Source organism: Rattus rattus, chromosome 1 (genome assembly GCF_011064425.1).
Source record: "Rattus rattus isolate New Zealand chromosome 1, Rrattus_CSIRO_v1, whole genome shotgun sequence".
Lineage (NCBI taxonomy): Eukaryota > Metazoa > Chordata > Mammalia > Rodentia > Muridae > Rattus > Rattus rattus.
The window spans coordinates 22,720,600-22,741,126 of record NC_046154.1 but is presented as its reverse complement, the minus strand read 5'-3'; the positions used below and the strand labels follow the sequence as shown (position 1 = coordinate 22,741,126).

The window sequence follows — 20,527 nt, the reverse complement described above, 5'->3', positions numbered from 1 at the left end:
GTCTTTTTATTTAAAAAAAAAAAAATGTTTCAAAGACGTCTCCTGTAGCCCAGCCTAGCCTCAAACTCATTATGTAGCCGGGGATGTCCTTGAATTCTGGGTCCTTCTGCCTGCACTCTTGAGTAGGCCACCAAGCCAGTGAGTCTCTGCCTCACTGTCACCATCGTCCTTACTAGCACTGGCTCCCGGCGTCCTTCTGAAGCTGATATTTTCTTTTTCTTTCTTTTTTTTTTTTTCCGGAGCTGGGGACCGAACCCAGGGCCTTGCGCTTCCTAGGCAAGCGCTCTACCACTGAGCTAAATCCCCAACCCGAAGCTGATATTTTCTAAGCCAAAACGGATTATTTTTTTTAGCCCCTACAACTCTGAAGAAAAACGAAGTGTTTCCGGGAAGGAGCAGGCTAGAGGCCATCCCAGTGTGTGACATCCAAGTGAGTGTCACATGCCATTGCCAAGGTCCCCCTCAGGTCTGGTCCCACCAGCACCTGCTTAAATACCACCATCATCACAGACGATGGTTAAACTGACCTCCCACAATGCTTTGGGCTGTGCTCCAGGCTGAGACAGAGCTCCCAGATATGTCTGGTTGTCAGCCAGGACTGGGCACCATCATGAACTCGACCCCTTCAAGGGACAGAGACAGAAACTGAGGCACTGAAAGAGAGGGCCTGACTCGTCTAAGATCAACCGTGATGATGAAGCTGAGTTGGTCTGAGGATCTTCAGGTAGATGCTCTGCCCATCCCCCACCCTCCCTCCAACGAGCTGTAAACAGGTAAGAGCCTGGCTGGCCCTGGGTGGCCGACCATGTTCTGCCTGCATCGTGGCTTCAGGCCACCTCCCGGACACTGTCTTTCACAGGTGAGGCATTCCCTACCTTGTGACGGCCCTGCCCACACCCATCACCCATGGCAGGAACAGGAGCCTAGCAGACTGCCTGGCACAATACAAGCAGCACAAAATGGGACCCTGGACCCTGGCAGCGAGTAGATGATTCCAGTTCTGGTTCTGTGACTATATTGACTGTGTCGCCTCAGGCAAGTTCATGGGCTTCTCTGTGCTAGCTTCCTTATAAGCGAAATGATGTTATAAACACACCCTGGCCCTTTGAGAGAGTTAGTACAGTCCCTGCTCCACAGTCAACACTCAGCATGCACTAGGAGGCGTGAGGCGTTGACTGTTAATTGAGTATGGGTAAAGGATCTATATTTCCCCGATGGGAAGTGTTGGAACAGGCGATAAGGGAGCTGGGTAGATGCGAGGGTTTCCCAGGCAAAAACGATGACTCATGTGGCTTGGGGTTCCTCATTCTGGGCATCCCCACCATCCTAATTACCCTACAGGGTGGATGCTGGCCTCACCTGCAGGGAGAGTCTGTGAATTTCCCAGGTTTGAATTCAAGATATACCAGAGCTAGGACTTGAAGCCAGCTGTCTGAGTTCAAAGTCTGAGGTCTCGGAACTCTGCTCTGCCATCTCTCTCTCCCCACTCCTCTCTCCCCCCCCCCCCCTCCCTCCCTCCCTCCCTCCCCCCTTTCCTACACACACACACACACACACACACACACACACACACACACACACACATCCATAGACATATATATATATATATATATATATATCCATAGACATATGTACATATATCTATGGATATCGGTTGAGTCTCACTATGTAGACCAGGCTGGCCTGGAACTTGCAGAAATCCATCTGCCTCAGCCTCCCAAGTCCTGGGGTTGAAGATGTATTCTACACTTTTTCTCTTAATGACAGGTCAATATGGAGACCTATCTTCTACATTTATCACCTGGATCCCAGGGAAGATGCCTCTCTTTCATCTGCAGAGCTGCCCTGGTTGACAGTCTGACCCAGCAGATGCTGTTTCGTAAACCATACCCTCCAGGATCCTAGCCTAGGTCTGCTGGACCAGGATTTGCAAAAGGAGAGCAAGGGAGGGAGGCTGCAGGCAGAGAGCTGTGCTCCAGGCTGAGACAGAGCTCAAGATATGTCTGGTTGTCAGCCAGGGCTGGGGACCATCACGAACTCGACCCCTTCAAGGGACAGAGACAGGAACGGAGGCACTGAAAGAGAGGGCCTGACTCGTCTAAGATCAACCGTGACGATGAAACTCAGCAGATCTGCTGATCTTCATGTAGACGTCCTGCCCATCACCCACCCTCCCTCCAAGAAGGCCACAATGGCCATGAGGGGAGGTGGACATGACAGGCTTCTGTGGAAAGAAGATTAACGAGCAGGCAAAGCCTCCTTAGCTTTGAGATAGACCAGCTCTGCATAGGAATGGAACCAGCAAGGAAAGTGACAGCCAGTCCTCACTGTCCCCAGTGAGCCCAGCTCCAGGCGGACATCCGAGATGCCCATACATGTGTATCAGCGTCCCTCGTGGGATGGGATTAACACGAATACAGTCCTTTCACTCTCCTTGTGCCTCTCTGCCTCGCTTGGCCTATAGGGTGACAGGGCCCTCGGGAGTCTGTTGAAGCAGAGAGGACACTGGCTGGGAACCCATGATGCCAGTGAGGCGGTACCATTTAACCTCATGCCTCGGTTTCCTTGTCCCCAAAGCGGGGATGGAGAGGCTGTTAGCAGGCACCCGCTGATCCTAACTGCCAGGAGGCAGGCATTACTGTACCCCACTTTATAGATGAGGAAAAAGGTGTATGCTTTTAGTGCTGCTGAGAAGACGGTCTGGAAGAAAACACGAGAAGGACCCAGCACGGCAGGGGGCAGAACGGAAGCTCAACACGTGTTACGTCGTTATTATCATCATTTGAGCTAATGATAGTCACAGTTTTTCCTGTCAGTGTGCCACATGATCTCAAGTTTGTGACTTCCTGGCATGTGGGCCCATTTCCCCAACCCATAAAGCCTGGGTGTTAGACCGGATGATCTCTAAATCTCTTTCAGCCCACGGTGCCATCAGTCTCGATTGTGAGGGCTAACCTTAGAATTTTTATCATTTAACTTTATGTGTATATGTGTGCACGAGTCTATGTCTGTGCACCACATGTATGCAGTGCCTGAGGACGGTCAGGGCAGGAGTTGGATCCCCTGGATCTGCCCTGTGGGTCCTAAGAACGGAACTTGAGTCCTCTGTAAGAGCAGGAAGCACTCTTAACCACTGAGCTATCTTTCCAGTCCCTGGGATAGTTCTTATTAACTGTCAGCTCAGCACAGCCAGGGAAGAAACCTCAATGAAGGATTGTCTAGATCAGGTTGGCTGGCAGGCTTGTCTGTGGAGACTGTCTTTATGTTACTTGATGCAAGAAGAGCCGCCCACTGTGGGTGACACCATTCCCTAGGCAGGGGACTCTGGATCGTATGAATGGAGAGAGCAAGCTGGCTGAGCACTAACCCTTGAACACTCTTTGTTTTCTGATCTTGATTCAGATGCCATATAACCAGTTCCCCCAAGTTCTTGCCACTGTTACTTCCCTGCTGTAATGGGATGCAACCTGGAATTATGAACTTCGCCCTTAACACAGGGGAAAGGAACTGAAACTGAGAAATTAACTAGTTCAGAAAAAACAAACAAACAAACGAAAAAACAAAAAAACCAAGCTTTAAAACGGGTTCCAGGCTCTATATCCTTCATTAGGAACACCAACATTTGACAGTAAAACCTTTTACCTATTCACAGGGAACAATCTAAAACACACCCAAGGAAATAATCAGAGATGAGTACCAGGTCTAGCACTCGGTCACGTTCACAGTTCACGTCATTCCATATTCGAAACAACCCAAGTGCCTAACAACAGGGAATCCACTATGCAAATTCCCGCAGGGAAACTCAACAGGTGGCTTGGCAGTCAGCCATTCTGGAAGCGACTGGAAGTGCGCTTTGGGGGAAGTAATCCACCGTCAGGGCCATGGGGGCGTAGTCCACCAGGAAGGGGAACCAAAACAACTAACCAAGTTCCAAAACCTTCCAAACAATGTGGCACCGAATCTTAAAAAGATTACCAAAAAAAAAAAAAAAAAAAAAAAAAAAAAAGACACGGCAGATGGAGACAGGAACAGAGAAGCTCTTCAACTAAAACTCAAACCTAGACTGGAGAGATGGCTCAGTGGTTAAGAGTACACGCCGCCCTTACAGAGGACCTGAGTTCAGCTCCCAGCATCCACACTGCTGGCTCCCAACCGTCTGTAACTCCAGATCCGGAAGAAACATCTTCTGACCCCCTTCAGAATGGTGCACAGACAGACAAACACGTAAAATAAAACATCTTTAAAAAACAAAACAAAACAAACCCATGTCTCCTCACTAGAAAAGTCCTTCTTCCTCCTTTATAGCCCCACATTTAAGATGTGTCTACTTCTCTGCTTTGTAAACATTTGTATTTTATTTGGTTAATGTTATTTCAGTGTGTGTGTGTGTGTGTGTGTGTGTGTGTGTGTGTGTGTGTGTACTAGTGTGTATGTGGAGGTCAGAGGTCAACCTCGGGAGTTCTCCATCTTATTTATGGAAACAGGATTATTTTTTTTTCTTTTGCTTGAATTCAGAGCTGACCGATCTGGCCAGTCTAGCTCGCCAGCTTGCTACAGGGATTGCCCTGCGTCTGCCTCTCATTTGCTGGAACTATAGGCAGTCTGCCAGAACTGCTTGGCCTTTATGTAGGTGCTGTGGATCCAAACCTGGGTCCTCACCCTTGTCCTGTAGAACACATCACTGACTGAGCTGTCTCCCCAGCCCTACTTTTATCTTTTGGAAAGAGCATTTCTTTTCTCGTGTTTCCAGTTTGCAACGTGTCCGCGGAGGACCTTCTAGCGATGGGCTTGCAGACCCTGGGCACACCGGGGAGGCCATTCGACTCTTGGGTCCCTTTTGTTAGAAAACCATAAAATTCCCAAAGGAAAGTGAGGTGCTTGCCTTGTAGGAGAAGGAGCCCTCGCCGCTGCTCAGGCTCGGGGAGGTGGCTCCGCTGGTGGGTGAGAGTGGCTGCAGCTGCAGGCCTGCGCTGTGGGCTCCGTCCATGGCTGTCTAGCGGGACATCCTGTCGGGCCAGGCTGGGAGGGGGAGCTGCTGCTAGGCAGGGTGTGAACTGGAAGCCATGTCTCCTGGTGTTCACCTCCTTCCAACAGCCACCTCGTTCCCTTCCTCAGCCAGATGAGTTCTCTGGTCTCTTTTGGTTGATTTATAGCCGTCTCCTCTCCTCTCCTCAGGAAGCAGCTCGTGTGTCTCTCCTGAGCAGACAGGGGAGGGTGTGTCTTCTGACTCCGGCCAAGCTCTGGGTGGTGGAGACATAAAAAATGCATGTGCATGAGACACGGCACCCAACTTTGCTGCCTGAGAATGCTCTTCCCACGGAGGATGACTGGCCACGCAAAAGGAGACCATGACAGAATGATTATCAGACTTCTGACCCCCTTAATAAAGAGACCTTCCTAAAGCTCTATTCTTGGCCCTTCGACATCCCATTCCCACCCTTCTCCTTCCTCCCTCCTATTACATCCTGATTTAAACTCCCATTTCTTCATAGGCCTGAGGGCAAAATAGCAGTCCACCCACATCCGATTCTCCAGGTCTCCAAAAAAAATCAATGAATCAATAGATCCCATGGGAACGGTCATCAGGTTGGCAACATGGGCTTACAATCCCAGCACTCAGGATAGCCCGGGCTACATAACCAGCTCTTGTCTTAGAGCAAACCAAACCAACAGTAACAGCAATGAACACCCAAACCAAACCAAACACCTAGTCATGGGAGTTTCAACTTGGGAAGGAAGGCCCTGCTGTGGGGGAAGGGCACCTACTGGGAGGTGAGGCCTGATGCCCCTGCCAGCTTGGCTCTGGGTGATTCATCCATAAAGTGTGGCTTTGAACAGCAACAGGGATGACGCTCACCCTGTTCGCTCAACCGGACTGGTGTTTTCAGTGTTTCTCACACTTTTCCTCACAAACAGAGAAGAGTAAATCTGCACCAAGAGCTCTTGGCAGAAATCCTAGCACCATATTAAAAGGTTCCGTGCAGTCTCCTTACGCTTTCAAAACAACAACAACAACAACAAAATTCAACATACAAAACAAAATAACCCCACCCAAAGCACAAACAAAAATCATATGACTTTATATTCTACGGTACAAACTGCTTACTATATTTTACTTTAAATTATTATTGAGTCATGGTCATGTATGTGTGTGTCTGAGGGCCGTTTGTGGGCGTGGTGGGAGTCAGTCCTCTCCTCCCACAGTGGGTTTCAGGGATTGAATTGAGGCCTGCCTGCAGGTGTCTCCACCTTGCTGAGATGTCCCGCCGGCCTCCTGAACACGTTTTCGATTGCTTTTAAGCTGCCTTGTACTATTTGCGTGCCTTGGCCAGCTTTTGAGCCAGTTTCCTGAGCTGTAAAATGTGACTCATGTTTCTATTCCATGGGCTGCAGTAAAGATCTGATGGGATGGGGTATGCAGAGGTGCACACAGTAGACGGCTGGCAAGGGCCGCACGCGATAGTATTACTTTATTTAGTTCTTAACTTCTTCTTCTTTTTTTTTTTTTCAGAGCTGGGGACCGAACCCAGGGCCTTGCGCTTGCTAGGCAAGCGCTCTACCACTGAGCTAAATCCCCAACCCCTAGTTCTTAACTTCTAACACTCAGCTTTTAAATTGTGTGTGTGTGCACGTATATATGTATGCATGACATAGCTCCCGTGTGGGAATCAGAAGACAGCTTTGGGGGGGCCAGTTCTTTCTGTCCTACATATTGGTCCTGGGAATTGAACTCAACTCATCAAGCTTCACGGCAGACCCACTCCCCAATTTAACCCTGTAGTTCATACATACATCTGTTCTTATCTCCCAGGTATCTACCCAAGAAAGAGTTGAGAGCCCAGGTTTCAAAGAGCATCGTATCCCAGAGTTTCTAGTTCCCCCTGCCTCATGTTCCACACCTAGGAATAGCAACAGCATGCATTGATGTCACAGGACCATCTGGCCCAGATGCCAAATGCCAGCTTAGTACAGGGCAGGCACAGAGATCTCTCGGCCCAGGTTGCACCTTGTCGAAGGGCCTATAGTTAAGTTGCTGCTGCTGTCATTTGAGACAGTAGTCCTATAAGAAGCCCTCGCTGGGTAACTCTTCGAATAACCTCCCACATAGTTTTTGACCTGTCCTGTGAGACCCAATGCACATAGGATTGACTGGAAACCGTAATTTCCTGGGAAGACTGGGGAGGCATAATTCCTCTTAGACTAGATTGCATGGGAGTGAAAGCAATTCTGTATCTCTGTCTTGACATCGTTAATATGAGGGTGCTCCAGGGCTCCTTCTACCTGGGAGAGACTTGGGCTGCTTCCAGTCTGGAGGTGAGGGGGCCCTGGGTTGAAGGCATCTGTCAGGTCTCCTGCTGTCCCTGGAAACCTAGCTCAAGCCTGGCAAGGCAACTTGCATAGATACCCACTCCTGACCATATGCAGAGCCCTGGGTACACTGTGGTTTAAAAAAAGAATGCCTTACTCAGGACCCATGGCCACCAACAGATATACCCAGCCAGCCCCACCCACAGGATGTCAGAAAATGCAAACCGGCCTTCTTGACCAACTAGGGAGGACAGCAGGGAAGCCCCAGATACCCAGAGAAGCCCCAGAGCTCTGAATACCCAAAGACAGAGTGAGGAAGATCCTCCTTGAGTCGGCATGTATTATCACTCAAAAGCCTCCGTGGACTCTGCAAGTTGCATTCCCTTATAAAGCTCACACTTTGGCCCGGTGATGGTTTATTGTTGGTTCCAAAGCACTTTTCCAGGGCTGACATATGTCCAAGAGGCACACAGCCAACTCAGTGTTGACAATCACAGTCACAGCTCATGGTTACTGACCCGAGAGAATTCACAAAGTGCCTGCTTCCACTCCAATCCCCGGGCCTCTTCTAAATGAATTACTCCATTAATCCCACCGAGCAAGTTTTCCAGCGAGAATAATAGCCTTGAGGCCATGAAATTGGCTGTAACTGAAAACAAGGGTGTGTGTGTGTGTGTGTGTGTGTGTGTGTGTGTGTGTGTACACGCGCGCGCGTGCGTGTATGGAGGTCTGGTCACCACCTGACGATTCAGTTTGACCGGAGAACGTCGGTTTCATGCCAAGCTTTCCTTTCCCGGGGCTTTTGAGCACGGAAGGGTGACATTCTCGGAGAGACACACCTCTGTTTCAGTACCAAGCACAGAACTCCCTCCATCCACCTGCCAGCGGCACCGGCTATTTCCAGCACGCTGGAGCCGGCAGTACTGGCCTTCCACTTCCTCATCTGGTAACGCCCAGCATCACCTTCATTAAGGGAAACCCGTACCCACCTCCTTGAAAATATGGAAGAGAGAAAAAAAAAAATCGGAGGCAACGGGACCCAAACTGACAAGGCTGGCAACAACAGCGAGATCGTATTTATAATAGGGGGCGGTTAGTTAAAAATGCGTTGCTTTTCCTAAAACAGCGAGCCTGAATTCAAGTCCCCCTTCCCTCAGTCTTGACCGTGACTCACCCGCGACGTTCCTTCTAGATCCACCTATCCCAGGTTCCGGAGAAGCGACCCGGACACTCCGTGCCACCCCTAGGTACAGTCTCCTGGATCCCTTCCCAGCTCCGAGTTGCCAAGGGGCTGCAGTGTTTTGCTTTCAAAGGTCGCGACTTGATTTGTTACACTGCCTGCCAGTCTCAAGCTGGCGAAGCTTCTGAGCAGGCGAGTGGCTGTCGGGAGGAGATGGGCGGGACATCCTGAAAAATTGGCTGCGTCGCCAAGCTCGCTTGAAGCGTAGGGGAGAGAGACCTGACACTCACCTGGAGGAGTCCCCTCTAGCGGCCAAAGGAAGGAGTCCAGGCTGATTTGGTCCCCAGGTTATGGCTGCTCACCTCCACCTGCCAGACAGGTAGGCTGGACTTGAACAGCCCGCCTGGTGTCCCCCGCAGGCTGCGTTAACTGTCACCGACTGTCCCGGGCGGTGCCCTTGCTGCTTCTATCAGGTAGCTTCAATATCGAAACCTAGCAGAGCCCTGACGTGTCTCGGGGACTGTGCGTACCCCTTCTTTCCTGCGCCTGCGTCCCACCTGTTGGCTGTATTGCGTCCTTAAGCTCCCAGCACGCCCGCGGCTCAGCAGCCCCGCGAGGCTGTCAATCACCCTAGTCCCCCGCTGCTGTTTCCCAGGGGTTCCGCTGTGACCATGAACCTGCGCGTGGAGCTTCCAGCGCGCTCATTTTCCTGAACGCGCCATTCAGCTCCGAGCCTCACAGCAACCTCTCGGGGAGAAGTTGAGATCACATAGGTTTTAAGAGGAAATGACATTGGGGAGACCTCAGCATCGAGACCCAGTAGAGCTGGGAGGGAGCATTTAAGAGAGGATGGAGCTGCCATATTGTATTATGGGAGATACCCAAAGACCAGCTGGACCCGTGTGATTTTTTTTTTCTTGAGGCGTAGGTGGCAGGAGCTGTGATCTTAGGAACAAGCGGTAGACAGTTTATGATAGGGGGACTATCCCATAAATTTAAAGCAGACACTGGTGGGTTTAAGCCTGGCTGCGAATAGGCACTGTGGCTGCGGTGAAACGGGTAAGGGGCTCTTGGAATACTGCACGGCTGTCCTTGCGGAATTATGTCATCAACCCTTTCTGCTCTCACACTCAGGGTGTGGATGGATAGAAATGCTCGGGTTTATTCCTTCCGTGAGTCACTAAAACAACAAACCAAACAAAACCAACCAACCAACAAAAACAAAACAAACAAACCAAAAAAAAAAAAAAAAAAAAAAAACAAACCCCCAGAGACAAAAACCCTCATAGTTCCCTGCCACAGGTTTTGCCTAGCATTGTTAACCCGAACCCCAAAATAATGGTAGCTTTTTTTTTTTGGATTGGCATTTGAAACGGCTCTAACGATTGGTCAACAGCCTTTCGCGTTAAAGAAACAGAGGAAACCATTGGCTAGAGTTAGCCAGTTGCCTGCCGCCGGACTCTGGAATGTTAGGCCAGTGGTTGCCATAGTGACTGGGCGGCTGAAAGGATAGGCTGACTAGTTAGGAACCAGCTCCTGTTAAGGGATCGGTTCTTGAGGTCTTGAAGAGGACTCACTCCATGGGAAACCCACTGAGACCTCCGTACTCCAGGTGCGTGAGGAATCTCTGTGCCCAGTTGGGTGTTGCCTTGGGGGCCAGAAGGTGCCACATGGGGGTGGGAGTGGGACAGCGCAAGCCTCAGAGTACCAACCTGAAAAGAGCTTTTCCTTGCACCCTGTGAGTGGTTGGACATCTGATGCCCCCACTTCAGTCTTTGAGGAGTATCAGAACTGGGCGGTGGGGGGACCACCAAGAGCCGGCTCTAACAGAACCCTTCAGGGACTCCCGGTCTTCCTCAGCAAGTTTTCTTTATTCTGGGCCCCGTTTTGTCCATCTGTAAAATGAAAGGGTGAGACTGGCTTCTCGAAGCCACTAACCAGATGGTATAGTTCCATGTAGGCGTCCAACACACTCTCTCAGCAAGCAAAATACCTAATGGGTCATTCTCTTGAGGCTTTGAAAAGTCTCAAGTCCCTCCCATTACCCTTTAGGAGGGATGTTTCAAGTTGGAGGAAATCAGTGAAGAGTCTAGACCATGACCACCGTCATGACCCATTGAGTGCAGGAGGCTCACCTGGCCAGCAGTGTCGTTCGTGTCTAGAGATAGGTTATATCTGTTTTGTACCAACTGTATTGACGTTTGTTACCTTTTGGCAGTAGGATAATGTACTATTTGACATTTTTTATAATTTCTTAAAAATTTCCAAAAATTTAATAATATGCACAAGAAGCCGATTTAAAAAAAAAACTCTTGCAATTTAAAAAAAATAATTTATTTTTATTTTATGTACATTAGTGTTTTGACTGCATGCATGTCTGTGTGAAAATGTCAGATTCCCCCTGGAACAGGATTTACAGACAGTCGTGAGCTGCCATGTTCATGGAATTGAACTCTTAACCCCTGAGTCATCTCTCCAGCCCAGATTTTTTTTTTTAAAGACAAGGTCTTACTATGTAGTCCTGGCTAGCCTGGAATGCTCTATTTAGACCAGGCTGGCCTCAGACTCAGAGATCCATCCACCTCTGCGTGCTGGCATTAAAGGAGAAAACATCACTTCAAAAATTTTTGTTGCCATTTTAAAAATTAACTTTAATTAATTTTATGTCTATGGATATCCTATCTGCATGTATGCCTCTGCACCACGTACACGCCTGGTGCCTCTGGAGGCCAGGAGAGGGAGGGCGTCGGATCTCCTAGGACTAGAGCTACATAGCATTTCTGAGCTTAGAATCAGGAATGCTATGAATCGAACCCAGGCCCTCTGGGAAAACAGCCAGTACTCTTAACCACTAGGCCATCTCTCCAGCCCTGTTGTTTTGGTTTTTGAGATAGGGTCTTGACATATGGTCCAGGCTGGCCCAGAACTCAGTGTGTATGGAGATCAGGCTATCCTTGAACTTGTCATCCTCTTGCCTCTATTACTAGAGCACTTGGATTGCAACACCTACTGCTGTTGCTGTCGATCGAACCAGGGCTTTCTGCTCCTTAGATGACAAATGACCCACATGAGCCACATTCCCAGCATCCTCAGTCAGCAGCTTCCCTAAAGTAGGGCCGCAAACAGTCCTTACTAAAACAGCAAGGTCGCACTGCAGTGTGGTAAGCGAATACCGGCTGCTTTCAGAGTCAGTAAAAGACACTGTTCTCTGGTCATTATCGATCGCTGTTTGGAAATATCTGAATGTTTTAAAGCAGCCGTTTCCCATGATCTTATTAAATGTTAAAATCTTAGATTATATTTTCAAAGAGGCTACAAATTGCCCTTGTGAAGATGAATCCAGCAAGGAACCCACATTGAGGAAGAAAGGGCTACACGGACATCGAATTGTTTAGCCGATACCCCATTCACCAGGATTTAGAGACAGTGTGAGTTCCTTAGGGCCAACGGGTAAAATGAATCCAGAGTCAGCTCATAAAAAATTAACTGCCTTGGAGACGGAACTGTGTCCATGCTGTTGACAACTAAAAGAGAAAGAAAAAACAAAAGCAGAATAACCCCCGCCCCGCTACATAGGTTAGAAAACTCTTTAGATATGAGACAGCAGGTGGCATAATAATACAGTCCCCGAGGGATGTTAGGCTTGCTTAGTGAGGGAGCAGTTTCCAGGCTGCACCACAGGCAGGAGGGCAATGAAAGCAAAGTCTATAGCCTTCTGAACTGAAGTGCATTAGAGATTGCATCTTGGATGGCCTCCAAGGCCTGTTTGCTGAAAGCTTGGTCCCTGGCCTTTGGTGGTATTTGGGGCTGTGGAACCTTTAGAAGATAGAGCTCAGTGGCAGGAAGTTAGGTCACTGGGCATGCGCTGTTGGAGGAGCTGTTAGGACCCGGCCCCTTCCTGTTATCTTTGCTTCTTTGGATGCTGTGGAGAGACTCCTGCCCTGCTCCACTCTGTTGTGTTCCTGTTGTCAGTACTGATGTAGGCCCTGAGCAGTGGGACCAGTGACGAGGGACAGAAACCCTTGTGGTCGTGACCAGTACAAGTCTTTAAGGATTTTGTTTAAGCGATGGAATTGCTATCTGACATAAGGACCTGGAAGTCAGAGTTCAGGGAAGCCACAGAATCCAGACGATGATCTAAAATCCCAGAGGATCCAGTGGCATAGGGAAAAGCTGGCAATCTGAAGAGATGGCTTTGGGCGTTGGCTGCAGAATGACCTGCCCAAGCCCGAGAAGAATCCAACAAGGAAGGAGGAGACAGAGCACCACCCGGGATCGTAGAGCCGATGAAATTTCGTGTTCCCATAGCCGGGATGGAGGGACACTGTGTTAGATGGGGGATGGGATGATTCCACAGAAGAAGCATGCCAGGCGATGGGGGGTGTGGCCAGGCGATGGGGGGTGTGGCCAGGCGATGGGGGGCCATTGGCAGAGTACTTGCCCAGCTTACATGCGTATGCCCCTGAAGTCGATTCCCTGCGTCACATCCACAGGGCATGATGGCGATGTCCGAAGGCAATATATCAGTCAGGAGGATTGGAAGTTCAGGGTCATCCTTAGCTCCATAATGATTTCGCCAACCCGGGCTACAAGAGATACTGTGAAAAGTATTGTGTAAAATAAAGTATTGTGCGTGCCTTAGTAGTGAAGATAAATTACTTCCGGCATAAAAACCGGCCCTGAATCTTTCCAAGTTTGAGAGCTTGAAGGAGTCAAATCTGCAAGTTACCAAAAACAAGCCAGGGAAAAGTAATGCAAACCCACAAGAATGGAGATTCACACTGTTTAGTACCCAGCACAAAGATCCAAGAAAATGGACCCCAACCAAGAGAGCCGTCTCAGTGATGGCAGATATTACAGAACCAGCAGAAAAGCACTGCAGGGCAGCCATTACAGACTGGAGAAAACTGCCCCAGAAAGATCAAGGGCAGTATGGTCACCAGGAGGCTGGACAGGGAAGGCCTTTTGAAAAACAGAAAGATAAGAGATCTGCTTAAGGGTGAGATGGGTTAGTTTTCTCTGCTGATTAAAGGAGTAAAAGGTAGTAGAGAAGTGTTACCAGGCATCTTGGGGAGTCCCAGAAGAGCCTCATATGATACAGGGAAGTCGGGGTCCCCTATTGGGGTTCTCGGTTTCATTAATAAAAGAATGTAAAGAAGGAACACTAACAGAAGCCCAAGGACAAAGAACCAACTGAAACCAAAGTTGAGGACGATCGTATTAGTTTGAAAGGAAAAGCCCAGGGCGGGTGAGCTGTACACCTCATGACAGCCTGGAAGGAAAGAGGAGGGTAGAAGGGAGAAGCTGGCATGGAGATCAGCTACATGGTGAGGACAGAATCTTTAGAAAAGATTAAATGCAAAGCATTGGGGAGTTTGTAAGCATGCTTGAGCTCTGGACAATATCTGAAAGAAAAAAAGAAGAATTAGTTATGCCTAGGTGGTCAGACCTAGCAGATCCCCATCACCACTGCTGGGGACTGCACTGGGAGAGAGGGGGGTGGATAATACCTGCTAATCCCCCTTCCTAGACAGATCCCAGACCTGTACCAGTACCTCGATTAACCCTCAAGGAAGAAGATGAGGGCCTGTCTCCACCAAGAGGTAGAGACCTCCTTTACAAAGCAGAGACCCAGATCCCTCATCCCTGCTCTGAGGAGTTGGAGACACCAGGCTCCCTGGGACTCCCTGATCAGCAGGTCAAATCAGTCAGCTCCAGGTTCATTGTGAGACCCTGTGGAAGGGAGGAACTGAGGAAGACCCGGTGTGGTGCTTCACACTCACACATACATATATATATATATATATATATACACACGAACACACACAGGTCACGATGTAGCATCTAGAAATGAAAAATATAACTGTAGGCATATATTTTTCACAGGCTACTTAAATAAGGGCTCATCCTCCCCTCCCAGCCCACCACCCAGCTGAGAGAGTGGGAAGAAAGGTTATTAGGATGCAGAGGAAGCAAACATATTTAGAAATAGGGTTTTTTTTTGAGGGGGGGGCAGGGAGTGATTCCAATCTTTATTGTCTCAGTCCAGAACACTCTGCAAACACCACACATGAACCAACAGGGGTAGTCTAGAACACTAAGCAGACACCACACACGAATCATCAGAGGTAGTCTAGAACACTCAGCAGACACCACACACGAATCAGCAGAGGTAGCCCAGAACACTCAGCAGACACCACACATGAATCAGCAGAGGTAGTCTAGAACACTCAGCAGACACCACACATGAATCAGCAGAGGTAGTCTAGAACACTCAGCAGACATCACACATGAACCAGCAGAGGTAGCCCAGAACACTCAGCAGACACTACACATGAATCAGCAGAGGTAGTCTAGAACACTCATCAGACACCACACGAACCAGCAGAGGTAGTCTAGAACACTCAGCAGACACTACACACGAACCAGCAGAGGTAGCCTAGAACACTCTGCAGACACCACACGAACCAGCAGAGGTAGTCTAGAACACTCTGCAGACGCTACACATGAATCAGCAGAGGTAGTCTAGAACACTCATCAGACACCACACATGAACCAGCATAGGTAGTCTAGAACACTCTGCAGACACCACACACGAACCAACAGGAGCAGCTGGATCCAGAAGAAATGGTGAGGCTCAATAGTAGGCTGGCATACAGGGAAGCAGGAAGAAGCCACAGGAGTCTCATGAGAAGTACTTCGATGAGTTTCTCTCTATGACATCACCACAAGTGAAGCTCAGAAATGTGATGTAAGGTGAACCAATGCATTCGGTTCAACCGGGAAGACTAGTAAGGCGAAGCAAGGCGAACCAATCAATGCTTGAGCTCTCACTGTCTGTGGCGTCACATTTAGATTCCTTCTGAACGCCATGCGTCCTTTCATGTGTCTGCCCCACCCAGCAAAACCTAACTGCATTATCATTGTGACCTGAGTCTCCAAAGAGATCAGGAATTTCCACTTTTGTAGCAATTACAATGAAAACAGTTGATGAGATCCTCAGGTGAGACTGGCTCAGTGAGGCTGAAGCTGGAACAATCCAGATCGTCCGTTGGAGCAGAGATTAAACCAGGCTGAGCTTCAGAGACAGACGTCTCTCAGCTGCAGCCTTTAGGAAAACACAAATGCTTTAACACACAACTGTTGTCCCGGAAAAGGAGACAACAACAACAACAATAACAACAACAACCCCAATTGTTTTTAAAAGGAATGTAAAATGTTCTCAGAATCCAATGGAAACCATAAACCTTCAGGAAATGCATTGAATCCAAAATATTGAAAGTCCTGAAGAAAACCATGCCAAGGCACCATCAAAATTAGATCAATGGGGGGCAGAGGGGCACAGGGGCAGGGGGCAGGAGGCAGAGCAATGGTGGTGGGGAGGGGACCTATAGAGGAAATGCCTTTGTTCTGGTTTGCTTTCTACCACTGAGGGAAAGATCATGCCCAAGAGCTGCTTGGGGAAGAAAGGGTTTGCATTCTGGCCACAGACCATCATGAAAGGAAATCAAAGCAGGAACCTATGTGGCAGTAGTGGTGGACACCTTTAATCTCAACACTCAGGAAGCAGAGGTAGGCAGAGACGAGTTTGAGGCTAACCTGGAATACATAATGAGTTTGAGGACAGCCAGGGCTATGTAGTGAGACCCTGCCTTAAACAAAACAAGACAAAAAAAAAAAAAAAGTAGGGGGAAGCTATTGATGCACTCTTTAAAACCCTTACTGGAGAAAGTGAGGCAAGTTCAAGGCTAGCCTGGGCTACATAGTGAGCTATTGTCTTTAAATAAAATAAAACAAGGAAACAAAAATTAGGTGTGTTTAAAACACATACACATACACACACACACACACACACACACACACGCACACACACACACACATACACACACAAACAAAAACAACAAAAGCACCTCTGTGATTTCAAGGCCAACCTGTTCTGCATAAAGAAAGTTCCAGGACTCCACAGTGATGCTCCTGTGGAGCAAAACAGCTTCTCAAACAAGATGAGGAAAAGCACAGAGCATGCTGAGGAAGGAAGCTAGGAATTACAGTGAACCTCTCTGTAACCATGGGGCTCAGGAGGTGGGGATGTAGCATGGGGGCAGAGAGAACTCCAAGAGCATGCGAGAAGCACTCCAAGTTCCAAGGTCAGACTTCAGCACGATAACAACAGAAACCCACATTGAGGGCTGGAGCTATAACTCACTGCATGGTCCTGGGTTCAACCTCCAGTTTAAAAAAAGAAAGAGAGAGAGAGAGAGAGAGAGAGAGAGAGAGAGAGAGAGAGAGAGAGAGAGAGAGAAAGGAAGAAAAGAAGAAAGACAGAGAAAGGGAGGAAGAAAGAAAGAAAGAAAGGGAGGGAAGGAAGAAAGAAAGGGAAAAAGATAGGAAGGGAGGAAGGAGGGAAAGAAGAAAAGAAAAAAACTAACTTTAAATATGAAGGAACAGTTGGTTCAAAAAAGGCTGGGAAAGGGTATAGATATTAATAGTAATCAAAAGACAGCTGGAGGGGATATATTAATGAGATATTAATAATAATCATTAATAAGACAGAACAGGACTATTACCAGGGCTGCAGAGAGGCGTTACCTATAGATCACATGTGTGCAGGTATCCCTAAGGCGTCAGCGTTCGTGGAGCACAGGGAGAATGCAAGAAATAAAGATGAGCCAGCAACAACATAGCCAGACGCCATCCCCACATCCCTCAGCACTGCCAGACTTGGCCGGAAATCCCGGCACAAAAGGCCTGAACACCAGCGCTGAGCAGTTCGATCCGGTTGGTGCTCGTGCAAGACACTGGCCAACAACATAGGAAAACTGGAAATGAACAACAGGAAGAAATCTGGGAAATTCCCAATGGCGTGGACATCCATGTTTCAAAAAGAAGTGACTGGGCTTAATGGTATAAAGTAAGAGGAGAAGAAGAACGTAATGCATCAAAATATAAGAGACACCATTAAGACGGTGCCTATGGACACATTTAAGATTAAAATACTGGTTTTATACTAAGGGGTAAGAGAGGACTGAGTTTAGTGACCCAGGCTTTCTTCTAAGAGTTAAAAATAAAAATAAAAATAAAAAAGCACAGGAAGAAAGCCTGGAGAAGCTGGTTGGTAAAGCTCTAGCAGGTTTTCCAGCAAAACCTATCAAGTGTAACTGTTAGGGTAAGAAGTACAGGAGGGGCAGGTCCACAGATATTAAAAGGACAGTTCAGCCAGGTGCGGTAATGCACACATTTAAACCCATAGCAAAGCGGCCAATCAAGACCCTGTCCCCAAACGAGCAAGGACAGTCAAAGACCATCACGAACAACGTTATGCTAGCGAACCTCATGGAGATGAAAGGGAGACATTTCTTTGAAATGTACTTAGTTCCAAAGCGCTCTCATGGAGAAGCAGATAGCCTTAAGTTACTCAGAGGGACTTTGTCTTTTAGAAGTTTCCCTCGACACCAGGCCTTGGCGTCATCTGTGAATGGAAAGAGGAAACGATTTGAGTCCTAAGCAAATACTTGGTGATAATGCCAATAGCAAGAGGTCAAAAGAGAAGCAGGGTAGACAAGATGGCTCAGCAGGGAAAGGTGCTTGCGGCCAAGCCTGGTGACCTGAGTTCAATCCCTGGGACCCATCGGGTGAAAGGAGACAGTGGGCTCCCTCAAATTATCTTTTGACCTCCGCACGTGCATGCACAGACACACAAATGAATACATAATGGGAAAAAATGCTTTTAAGCTCATTTTATGAGACAAAATCAATAACATTTAAAAAAAAAAATAGGAGCGGGGTTGGGGATTTAGCTCAGTGGTAGAGCGCTTGCCTAGCAAGTGCAAGGCCCTGGGTTTGGTCCTCAGCTCCAAAAAAAAAAAAAAAAAAAAAAAAAAATAGGAGCTACCATTCAGTAGCCACATATGTAGGTCTGGAAGTCTGCACTGCAACCAAGGAGCACTAATTACAGAAATCCTAGATTTAAAAACCAGTTTAATTAGTTAGTGTAAGTCAGTTAATATTCCTATAAAGAATAACGACAGGGTCGGGTGTACAGACCAAGATGAAGTATTCCATAAAATTCAGTATCTGGTACTATACAGGAAAAAGAGTTGTAGGAAATTAGGATTAAAAAATGACAAATATCTTCTATTAAAAATAGAAAAACTGGGGTTGGGGATTTAGCTCAGTGGTAGAGCGCTTGCCGAGGAAGCACAAGGTCCTGGGTTCGGTCCCCAGCTCCGAAAAAAAAAAAAAAAAACCAAAAAAAAAAAAAAACTTCCTAAAGCCAAATGAGGTGGTACACACCTTCATCCCCAGCACTCAGGAAGTGGAGGCAGGAGGATCACAGGTTAGGCCAGCCTGGGCTATTAATATATGAGGAGACCTTATTTCCAAAATCAACCAAGCAAACAAAAGACCACATAACTAACCTCCTTAACGCAGAAGGGCTGTGTGCGTCCCCACGCAAGGTGGTGTTAGGTTAAGTACCTGCTCTCATCAGCTGCATTCAGGGTGGCTTGGGGTGCCTCAGGCACTGCAATGCTACAAGGGAAAGAAGTGACGAGCATACGTTAGAAAGGGCGGGAAGAACCCCGGTCTTTTATGTATGGATGGATATCTCTCCTAGAATTCCTAATCTGGAGCGAAGCTTTTAGAACCGGGAAAACGAGGCTAAGTTGGAAGAACATGGAATCAAAATATACAAATCACCAGAAACGGAGAACTGGAAACAGAGGCTGGAGCTGTATTTAGGGGGTAGACTGCTCGCCTGGTACTCACGGCCCAGGCTCCAACCCCCAGCATCAATTCTCATGTCAAAACGTTTAAGAGAGTCCATGTTCGTGACATATCACTATGAAACCCCTAGGTTCCATTTAAGAAAGTCTGTGTTGGGGTGGGGAGATGGCTCAGAAGGCAGTCTCCAGTGGGGACCCGAGTTAGCATCCCCAGAACCCACGAAAAGCCGGACACAGTAAGCGAGGCAGAAGGCAGGGTCTCTGACCTTCGAGTGTGCACTGTGGCACACGCACGCCCCTCTCCTCACAGGGGCTCACGACGACGGACATGCAATAGCTGTGCGTTCATAAGGACAAACTGTTGCTGAGAAATGTAAATATATCAAAACAAACAGGAGAGCCCCCATATTAGTGGATCGAAATACTCAGCGAAGCTAATAGAGTCTCCCACAACGAAGCTAAGAGATTCTTACACAGCGAAACTAAGAGATTCTCACACAAGTCTTGATTAAAGCCCAATCAAAATCTAGGAAGATTAAAAAAAAAAACAAAAAAACACGTAACCTTTTCTTTCTAGAGGTGTGTGTGTGTGTGTGTGTGTGTTTACACATAAGTGTTCAGGTGCCCGTGGAGGCCAGAGAAGGGGTCCAATTCTCTGAAGGTGGGGTTCCAAGCGGTTTGAACTTCTCTATGTATGGGTCACTGGGAAGTGAACCAAGGTCCTTTGCAAGAGCAGTGGATGCCCTTAACCACGCCACTGTCTCCCCAGCCCCAGGAGATTTGGGTCAGTAGCACTTAATCAGCTGCTGGTCACATCTGTGCAGCATTGCAGAAGGGCGGCCATTGTGACAGGAAGCACAGAAGCAGACAGAAACCAGTTCCAGAGGGAACCGACGACCAAAGCACACAACTCCATGGCGTCCAGATAACCTTAGTATCTTAGCCATGGCGGTATATAACCCAACCGTGCCCACTGTCAAGACTCACAGCTTCGCCGCTGGTGAATTGTACTGTGTGTGAATTATATCTCAGCCAAACTAAGTAAGTTAGTGATGAAAATACAATCTGAAGCCACCATAGGCTGTATCCAGCAGTGATGGTCCCCTTGGGTGGCCTCCTTAATTCTGGCACTACTGTGTGCTTGAAACCTGGGGCACTCCAGCAGTTGGTGGACTTCTGCCCCACAAGATCTCTCAACCTCACCCACCGCTAGCACAGAGCTGCCCGCAGGGTAAAATGGCCCCTGCAAATGCCGCATCTTATTTCAGGTATTTAGAAGGACGTGAGGCCGTGATTCTCCTCAGACAGACGGAAC

At 48.2% G+C, this 20,527-nt stretch overlaps 1 protein-coding gene across 1 annotated transcript in view; it reads right to left on the bottom strand.

Annotated features, from left to right (window-relative positions):
• The window catches only part of Nipal3 (NIPA like domain containing 3), a 31,130-nt gene extending 25,919 nt beyond the window's left edge, over positions 1 to 5,211 (bottom strand). The window contains exon 1 of the mRNA XM_032896238.1: positions 4,883 to 5,211. Within this exon, the coding sequence (XP_032752129.1) occupies positions 4,883 to 4,987 (105 nt within the window). The 5' untranslated portion in view covers positions 4,988 to 5,211. The remainder of the gene's footprint in view (positions 1 to 4,882) is intronic.
• Between the last annotated feature and the right edge of the window lie 15,316 nt (positions 5,212 to 20,527).